This window comes from Diceros bicornis, chromosome 6 (assembly GCF_020826845.1).
Source record: "Diceros bicornis minor isolate mBicDic1 chromosome 6, mDicBic1.mat.cur, whole genome shotgun sequence".
Classification (NCBI taxonomy): Eukaryota; Metazoa; Chordata; class Mammalia; order Perissodactyla; family Rhinocerotidae; genus Diceros; species Diceros bicornis.
Genome location: NC_080745.1, coordinates 43089436 through 43099764, shown reverse-complemented (window position 1 = coordinate 43099764; position 10329 = coordinate 43089436). Strand labels below are relative to the sequence as shown.

Below are 10329 nucleotides of genomic sequence, written 5' to 3'. Positions count from 1 at the left end.
TTTCAGTTTCAAACTATTATTGAGGAAGCTCCCCTCCCTTTTTTGGCGGGGGAGGGGGTGGGGGTGGGGTAGGAGTCGGTATATTATTCCTGTAGCGCTGGGTTATATAAACACATTATCATTTGAGAGCGCCCTTGGCGTCCATCAGCATTGTAAACACGTACTAGTGTATATACTTCAAAATTAAAGAATGCACACGCAGAACCGGGAGCCTGAATTCATATTCCGAGCAGACTCGCTGCTCGCATTTATTGATTTATGATGCATCGTTTATTGTTCCAGTCCCTAAATGCAGTCGCTGTCCGTTCAATATTGTTTGCAAAATCCTGGGATGTGTGTGCACTGCTCACTTGTCTTTCTGTTCTTTTTTTTTTTTTTTGCTGAGTATTTTTTTTGCGAAGCGAACAAATGCATTAATATTTATATGTTTATATAATCGATAACCCACATTTCCCTTCCATGTAAATAGGCATCAAAAGATAATTTAACAGATTAGTTCTCGAAAACATGGCAGTGAGGAAGCGTAATTTAACTATCAAACAAATCTACATGTCTAATAACAGCAAATCTGCTAAGGAGCATTAGAAAGAGGAGCAGCGCCCCGGAATCTCTGCAGGAAATGTTCTTTATATTAGACATATACAAGCAGGTCCTGTCAGATGCACAGCGGAGCTCGCTAGTTCTCATCTCCTCCAAAAATCTCATCAGACGACACCCCTAGAAAAGGGAGATTGGGAAGAGGGCGATCTCATCTTTACACAGTTTTAGGGTGGATTTTATTTTTACAAACCTTCCTATAGGTTTTTTGCCTTGATCCATCCTGTTCCCGCCGAGATCGGATGGAGCCTTCCTCCCGATTATGAATTTGATCAACCCACATTTGGAAGGAAACCCACACAGTTTTGACAGGAGCTGAAAATTGAGTCGTCAGAGAAATATTAGGACATATTTTCAATCATTTTGGTGCCGAAGGGGAGGCAACAGCTCAGTTTTATATTGAGACATTACGCCGGCTGAAGGCAGAGAATGTTTTTCCCTGCCAGGACCTGATGCAATCCATTCAAGCCAACAAGTTTGGAGAGAATGTTGAGTTCAATCAATTCAGAACGTCGAGATGGAGCCCAACTCACTCCAGGTATTTCGCTCTCCTCCGCTCCTCCGATCCCGGCACCCCCCGGCACCCCCCAGCCCCCCAGCTCACCCACACCTCTACACCCACCCACACCCCCCACAAACTTTTCACCAAACTTTTACCCTCTGCATCCCCCCAAATCATTTTTATTGTTTAAAAAAATCCCTGCACTGCTCATACATATATAATGTAATTTTACCGCCTCAGATGGAGAGGTAGGGAGAGGTGGCGGTGGGGGGCCCCGGAGTTTTTTTTTTTTTTTTAAGGGAGGCAGAAAATTTGTGGGCTCTATTATTTTTCCACCCAGCTTTATATCTGTTGGCTCTTCTGTATTAAGAGTGTGGATGTCTGTGTGTAAATGTGTCTGGGAATAGATGTTTGTGCTCTGATGGCTACATTATTTATTTGGTGCTTTTTTTCCCCTGCAGTGGGTCGGCTCACCGTGTGGCTTGCACGGACCTTACATTTTCTACAAGGCTTTTCAATTCCACCTTGAAGGCAAACCAAGAATTTTGTCCCTTGGCGACTTTTTCTTTGTAAGATGTACGCCAAAGGATCCGATTTGCATAGCGGAGCTCCAGCTGTTGTGGGAAGAGAGGACCAGCCGGCAACTTTTATCCAGCTCTAAACTTTATTTCCTCCCAGAAGACACTCCCCAGGGCAGAAATAGCGACCATGGCGAGGTGGTAAACTTATATCTCCCTCTCTTTTTTCTTTATTATTTTTCCCCTAGTAATGCTTATTACAGGGCAAGCTTGAAAATACTGTATTCACTTCTGCAGGCGAGCAGGATCGACTCCTTTTTTAAAGGGGTAGCGCCACTAGCTGGGGCTCGAGTATTTTGCCATTGTCAGAGTTTGGCTGTCAGCTTTACAAAGAGGATCCAACTGCTGATTTTAGTCCAGATCAAATAACTTGTTCGAGAAGGGTTTTGTTCAAGGATCTGTGTGTGTGTGCGTGTGTGTGTGAGAGAGAGAGAGAGAGAGAGAGAGAGATCGTTCGCTCTCCTGCTACTGCTGCTTGAACATCACATGCTTTTTATATTTTTTGTCTTTTGAAAATTTACCTTCGCGTCTGGCTCGGTCGGGGCTGGGTGGATTTCTTTCGGTGGGTTTCGATATTGTTCACGTTTTTTGTAAGTAAGTATTTGATATGTTTAAGAGGGCGGAAATTACGAAATGGAGGCAGAGTGAGATCAAAAGCTATTGAGTTGGCAAAGACGTGTTGAATAAAGTGATAAATGACAGGTACTGGAATAATACATTCAAATAACTTGCAGATCTGCCCGGGCGGATTTCAAAGCGGTCGTGTAACCGGCACAAACACGTTAAGCATTAACAACTATCTCTCGCCCCCACCCCCTCCCCCTCCCCCTCGGACAAGCCATTTGATGTTCTAGTTTTCAATTACTCCACGCAAAGTGGACGTCTTCCAGCGCGATCTTTGAGGATGTGTGGGACGGGGACCGGGGAGAGAAGGGCAGAGGGGTGTGTACTCGCCCACGGGCCCGGCGGGCCCGGCGTCCTGCGTGCCCAGACCGCGCTCCTGGGGAGGGTGGGGAGGCACCCAGCCTCCCCGGCACGTTTCTGGGCGGCCGCGGGGGCGCTCGCCGCGCTCCCGGGAGGACGCCCGAGGTGAGCCCGCTGTCACCGGGCGCCGGGGCGGCCGTCTCCCTTCAGCTCTGTTATTTCACGTGTGACCGCAGTTCTGCGGGCTCCCCTCGTCAGCTGACCGACCTCAGCGCCGTGGTACCTACCGGGGGAACTATTTTGGGGAGGCTGTGCCCTCGGCGCTGCGGGGAGGGAGGGCGCACGACCGCCTGGCAAGGCTTTGTGTTGCCCAAGCGAGAGCAGGGTAATGAAACTGAGACTTTTGAGGGCAGCTAGCTCTGTGCCAGGCTCTCGAGCTTTCGAGGTAGGTGTAAGGATCTTTTTGTTAAATGAATGGTTCGCCGTTTAACTCATTCCGGAGCTTGGAGCTGTCTGCCAGTCCTTCTAGAATTCCTTGGTCTGACAGAGTTGATTGTACTTTTAGCATCGCCAGTTCACTCCCTCTCCCCAGGATCGAATTACCCATCAGTGGTCTTTGCCGGTTAATTACCGGAGTTCGTCAAAACGTTCGCCCTCGAACTGACTCTTCGGAAATAAGCCCCTCCCTCTTCCCCGAACGCCTCCCCTCTCCCCCTCCGCCCTCCCCCGGCAGCTTTGGGTTTTAAACGTTCGTATATCCCGACGTCTGCCTGCAGTTTTAGAAAGGTGTTGTTTGGAAATACTGTGAAAAATCCTGCAACCTACCAACAGGTTGAAGTCCTTCCCCCTCCCGAGGTCTAGCTCGGCCCCCTCCCCCGACCCAACTTTCCTGCGCAGCTGTCTTCCACCCCCTCCCCCTCCTGATTTCTTATTATTTGCTTTTCAAATTTATTACTTCAACATGGCCTGTGATCTGGAAAAGGGAAGGATTAAATATCCAGAAAAGAGCTGGTGCCTAATAGACTTCTGACTAAACCCAGAAGGAAATTATTCAATGTTTTATGGGATATTTTGTAGTCACTCTCTTTTTTTTTTTTAATTGAAATTGGAATATTTTTTAAAGACCCTGAGTTGACCCCACTTGGTCCAGTTTTAATTGCTGTTGGTGTAATTAAATAGTGAATTCTGGTTTGAGAATAAAAGCAATATTAGCCGAAGGTTGCATTTGTTAGAACTGCTGATAGTGAATAGATATATTTTTAAATACGACTTAAAAAAAATTGTTCATTATGGGGAAATGAAAGCGAACCATTGTAATGATCTGTGCATTTCGTCACTGCTACATGAGCCATACCTGAGAAAATTAATCTTGCCATTTAAAAGTAAACTCTAGGGGGGTTGGGAGGGAGATGGCTCTATTTATAATTCTCAGCTGCATATACATCGTCTAATATTATGCATGATTTGTTTTTTAATGCTAACACGGCTGGTAATTAGCTGTATGATTATACTTGTATATTTCATTAGGACTTTGGCTGATGTCATTGTGAATTATTCAGCCATATTAAAACAATTTTCAGTTGAGATAATGACACGCCTCAAAATTATGCAAATACAGGCTGCATTGTGCAAAATAATTATGACAAATGTAAAGCAGGTAGAAAGTTTCCCAATGCAGATCGGTTTTCCACCCTGGTGATGTCATTTCCCCCCTGGCCTAAGTTAGTCATTCATTAGCAGAATAGCAGCAGCGATCTCCTCTGGAGGAGAGCCTACAGAAACCAGCATTTACTGCTGGCACCTAGAGGGGGCAACAGGGCCCTCTCATTAAGAAATTTGCTTTGTTTTCACTTACTCCATTAACTTGTTTACATACAGTGAAATGATTTTTGTTATTGATTTCAAATAGTTTTGAATGATGCATTTGCCGTTTGCAGTGTGTAACTGAAAGAGAAAGGTTTCTTGCTGATGTGCACTGTTACTTGGAGAAAATATTCAGCACATTTAATCAGCCGGTACAGTTTATTTTAAGTAACCAAATGGAGGTTAATAATTTCTTGATTGAGCTGACATCAGCATCCATTTTGAAAGGACAGCCAGGACTCAGTATGCTCTTTTGGTTTAAGAGAAGCATTCTGTCTTTTTATGATTTCTTGAAATGTAAAGACGTCAGTTCTAAAAGCAGGAAAATGAGCCTTGGGCAAGATTAGAAATAGCGTCCCTGTGTGGTTTGCTATGATCTGCAGAGAGCTTTTTTGGGGAATATTTTCTTTTTGATCCTTGCAATAATTATATGAGCCTGGATAAGGCAGGACTTTGTATGCCCATTTTACAGATGGAGAGGGAGGCTTGGAGGGGTTATGTGGTTTGTCAAAGGTCCCCAGGCTAGAACTGAGGCTTTCTTAAGCTTTAGGGTTGGTTTATTTTTCCACTGAAACTTACTCGTTAAACCAGAGCTTGAATATATCATATTATATTCTAGAAGTGTGTACTAATGAGGGCACTTCCTTGTACATTTTAGAAGTATGACTAGTCAATCAGCTTTGCCAAAAGTCACCAAATATTTAGGTAGCAGAACTATTCATATTCTATAAAGTTTAGCTAACCCTAGCCAGTGGTATATAACAATAGCAGTTACATTTTAATGCAATTATTAATAATCATTAATAATTTACTATTAGTTTTAATAATTATGGTAATGACTTGCCTGCTTATATACACTGCTGCCTTTACATTCTTCCAGTGATAGCAGCTGGTGTTGAGAAAAGCATTCCAGAAAGAGTTACATCTTGATTCTGCAACTTACTATTTATTTGACCTTGAACAATCATAAACTCTCTGAGCCTCAGTTTCTTCAGCAGCAAAATGGGAACAATAATAAGGCTGACTGTGGATTGTTGTGAATATCAAGAGGCATAATAGGGTCAAAAGTACTTTCTAAGCTGTAAAGTCCTTAAATAGAAAAGAGTTATGATTATGGTGTCCTTTATTCTAGATATTCTTAATTTATAAATAATAAACAGGGGCCGGCCCCGTGGCTTGGTGGTTGGGTGCTCGCGCTCCGCTGCTGGCGGCCTGGGGTTCGGATCCCGGGCGCGCACCGACGCACCGCTTCTCCGGTCATGCTGAGGCCGCGTCCCACATACAGCAACTAGAAGGATGTGCAGCTATGACATACAACTATCTACTGGGGCTTTGGGGAAAAAAAGGAGGAGGATTGGCAGTGGATGTTAGCTCAGAGCTGGTCTTCCTCAGCAAAAAGAGGAGGATTAGCACGGATGTTAGCTCAGGGCTGAGCTTCCTCACAAAAATAAATAAATAAATAATAAACAGAGTAACTTTTATGTCTGTGGAGGTTCCTGGCCCTAATCATGATACTATCTTAAATTACCATGAAAGTGAAGAGTAGGGCCATATGCAAGGAGTTCAGTGTCTTCAGTAATTACTCACAATTGCCACATTCAGCCAGTAGCTCTTCAGAGGAGGAAAAGGGCAACTTAGGCGGTAATTGGTTCTGTTACTGGGTAACTTCTGATTACATTCATTTTCAAATTGCCAAGTACTTAAGATATTGGCAATATACCCTCTGAACATAGGAGGATGTGCAAGCTTGGATTTCAGCCTGACTGGACATGGGCTGGATTCTACAAGGTTTGTTGGTCACCTGCAGCTGTGAGTGTGGATGAGTTAAGCTGATGATGTTTGGGAGTCAAGATAAGCACATCTGGGCAGTACAGATGCTAGCGTGCAGCCAGGATTTCTAAACGTGGTTTGACTATCACCAGCCTTACTGTCTGGTTAAAAATTGTTTAAAATGCGTATTCCAGAGTCCCTATTGAAGTTAACTCAATTAGAATCTCTGGAATTGGAATCAGGGAGTCTACATTTTGAACAGTCTTGCTCTAGCTGCGTGATCTTAGGCAAGTTTTAAACTCAGCATGCCTCAGTTTTCTCATCTATAAAATGGAAATATAGTAGGATTTCCTACTATAGGAAATTCCTAGGATTATTTAAGGATTAAATAAGTTAATACATGTAAAGTGCTTAAGGCTGAGGTTGGCACATAGTAGATTCTTCAATAATGGTTGACTAATTATTATTATCATTAATTTAGTATTATTGTTCTCATTGAAGTTTGCGACCATTACCATGGACCCTGCTAAAGAAAGCTTTTCTCTATGAGAGGGCAGCATCTAGGTTAGTTTGCTAGAACATGCTGCAATTCAGGTCCCCCCAAATTAAGCTGGCTTTCATCTATATGTTGAGTTGAGCTGTGTCACCAAAATAAAGGCTCCTTAAGTATTTACATTTTAGTGTTGAAGTATGCTGTCAACTGGATCGGCAGGATTTTTTAAAAGATTGCTTGATTGTATCACCCCTGGGGTTAGGCAGACACATTCTGCAATCTAGGATTGTCCTTGCTCTGTCTGTGCATGGCCACTCCGTCTCTGGTTTGTATCCATGAGCTGATTTTTTAGAAATTTCTGAGACTTCTTCAGTGACCTCACTGGCCTTGGACAATTTCTTTAACTTTCCTGAGCCTCAGTTTCTTCATCTGTAAAATGGATTTAATGATCTCTGCTTTGCTGAGAGAATTAGACATACTAATAAAAGAGCCTGGCAACTAGCATAGTACCTATACATGAGAACTCAGCAAATGATGGATGCAGTTATAAAAGTTATTATTTATTTTTAGAAATGATCTTAAGCTAAGAGAAGGAGTATCTTAACTTTCTGCCTGGCAGGCCCTTTAGAACTTGGGTGAGAACTAATGGATTACATGCAGAGAATTTATTGGACTGTGACAAGTGTCAGCAAACTAAGGCCTGAGGGTCAAATCTGGCCCATCGTCTGTTTTTGTAAATAAAGTTTTATTGGCACATAGTCAGACTTTTTTGTTTATGTGTTGTTTATAGCTGCTCTCAGGCTACAACAGCAGAGTTGAATAGTTGTGACAGTGACCATATGGCCCACACAGTGGAAAATATTTACTATTTGGCCCTTTATAGAAAAAATTTGCAAACCCCTGGCTTATGGGGTGGATCTGAAATAAGGAATGCGATTGTGTACCTTTTTCTCCTTCTTACTTGGGTTTGGAGCAAGATCAAGTAATATAAGAAATAATTTAACATTAATATGTCAAAACATTTACACATACAAAACTCTGTTTCAACATTGAGGCTAGGATGTTAAAATTTGAGAATCAGTAGAATATATACTATGTTACATTTTGTATGGTTAAGACCCTAACTGGAGCCAAAGTTGGTATCATCTATCTTGAGTTAATCAAAAACTACTTGTTGAATGCTAACCATGTGCTCAGTGCTCTGCTAGGTACAGAGATGGATATGAAACAGTTCATAACGTTGCCTCTTTTCTCAAGAAGCTTATCAATCTTGATAGCGAGATGAGATCAACAGGTTTTAAAAAATGTAAAAATAATTTAAGATGCTATATAACACAGTGAATTGTGCTGACAATAAATGCAATATGTGTTCAAAGGAAGGCTCACTATCTGCCTGTTTTTGGAAAATGCATTTATTCAATTCCTCAGATATTGATTGAAGACCTACTATGTGCTGGACAATGGGATACAAAGATAAAGGAGAATGGCCCCAGCCCTCAAAGAGCTCGTGGTCTACCCCATAGACACACTGGTTACAGAGCTGTTGCCAGGCTCTTTCTGTCTCTGTTCTGTAGTTAAAGTAGAGAAAAACTAAGGTTGCTAATTATTTGTAGCCTTTCATGATCTTTCCGGAAACTAGAAAGTGAAGTCTCATTCACTCGATGCATGTTGATAGAGCACCTACTTTGTGCTGGAGCCTGTTCTGGGCCCTGGGGCTGTAACAGTGAGCAAGACAGAGAAGAATTCCTTTCCTTGGGAAGCTTACGGTCCAGCGGTTGGTTTCAACTTCCCGTGTACTCAGCAAATAGTGCCTTCTGGGATGGTTGGCTGTGTTCTTTTTCTTTGCCTGTCACTCCCATTGTCCCTCCCCACTATAGTGCTGTTCTTAGGAGCAGAGGATTGTGCCTTATCCACCTCTGGGTCCCCCCACAATGTTCAGTACTATTCACTAAGTATTTATTGAATGGCTGAACGCAGTAATTAAAATGCCATCTTTTCCACAGCCCCCTTTCTTTAAGCATTGCCCAATTTCTTTCTGGCAGAGGGGCTATGATCGATCATTCACATGTGGGCCAGGTCCAACACCCGATCTCACACTTCTTCTTTCTCTTCTAAAATCCACAGTCGTTTTGCACCATAGGATGTGAAAAAGTGTGAAGGGTTTTTTTTTTAGGAGCCCTCAACAAAGAAATTAGTGAATAGTTGGGACTGAATGGTCAGGCTAGAGCCAGCATCTCCGTCTCTTTGAGTACAGTTTCAATCTTCAGCTATCAGCCCAGAAAAAGTCAAGGCTTTGGGGTGGCAATCTGTGAAAAGACTAGACTTCAGGGAAGAAGAGTCACTCTTCACCTGAGCGTTGGTTGGCAGTTCCTGCAAGCAGCGTGTTTTTCAGACTGATGGTCTTAACTAGGCCACATGTTTGATAGTGAGTCAAAATTGTAAGCAATTAAAACCTCTCTTGACATTTAGAGTGTCAGGCACATACTAAGGAAATGTTATTTTTATGAAGTACACGAGTCCATGCATGTAAATACTTCGTTATTAATTATTAATAAGGCATACCATTGTTCATAGTGGCATCTAGTGATACATGACTCAGGCTCATTTATCAAAGTCTAGTTTTAACCAATATCCAGAATATAATTGCTCGAATCAAATGCATTTGCTTGTCATTTTTTATAGCCAGGGTAGTTGGATATTTGCCATCTTCTACTCAGAAGAATATTGTAGCTAGTGATTACCCGTTGGCTTGGCTTTTAAAGAAATTTAAAATAAATTTATTGATTGTTGGCTTAAGGATTCATTCGCCTCTCAGAAATGTGGTCACGGATTCCTGCATTTCTTGAAAAATCTGCCCCTGTGCCTTTGCATGAGGGTGGCTTTTTCCAGCCACACCATGATCTTCACTGGCTTGCTGGAGATTAGAACCTGGGTCTTAGCCTTCAGAGAACATGGCTTACACGCGTGAGTGTCTGTATTGACAACACAACATGCAGATGATGATGATTATTGAAAGGGTGCTTTAGAATCATGCTAATGGCATCAATCTCCAGCACACACTTGCGTAAATTAATTCTGCTTGTAAAATCAGATGCACTGTTAGCTGCGTTAAAGATGGATATTTGACATTTATCATGCAGACTAGGACGGGTGGTTTAATTGCATGAATTTTCTGTAGAATCTTTGTGGCTGTATAAATAGACGCCCAGTGGTGTGTGTCCTTGCACACATGACCGTCAAGTTCACAGTCCCATCACCATCCTTGTGCCACAGTGAGAAAAACAGGGTGGAGGCCATGTGTTGTTAGTCAATCTAGTGGCCCCATAAACATCCTTCTCCCCTACTTTTTCTCTCTCATGACTCCGAACACACCCGGGCCGTGAAGCACACCCCCTCCTCCCCATAGTTGAGTTCCAAGCCTGATCAGTGGCACTAAACATTAAACTCTTGTCTTTGAGAATAATAGTCTTTGCTTTCTACACCCTCAAGCATGTTGAGCTACTGTGCAGGCTGGAAAATAAAAATGTTCTAATTGTGTCTTTTAAATAAGCATAGGAGTGAATTAATTAGACCATATTTTGTCTTTAGTTGCTTAGTTACAC

At 42.5% G+C, this 10329-nt stretch overlaps 1 protein-coding gene across 1 annotated transcript in view; it reads left to right on the top strand.

Moving 5' to 3' along the window:
• The first annotated feature begins 1114 nt into the window (after positions 1–1114).
• Positions 1115–10329, top strand: part of ARID5B (AT-rich interaction domain 5B) — a 174320-nt gene continuing 165105 nt past the window's right edge. The window contains exons 1-2 of the mRNA XM_058543375.1: positions 1115–1135; positions 1561–1815. Coding sequence (XP_058399358.1) covers positions 1115–1135; positions 1561–1815 — 276 coding nt within the window. The remainder of the gene's footprint in view (positions 1136–1560; positions 1816–10329) is intronic.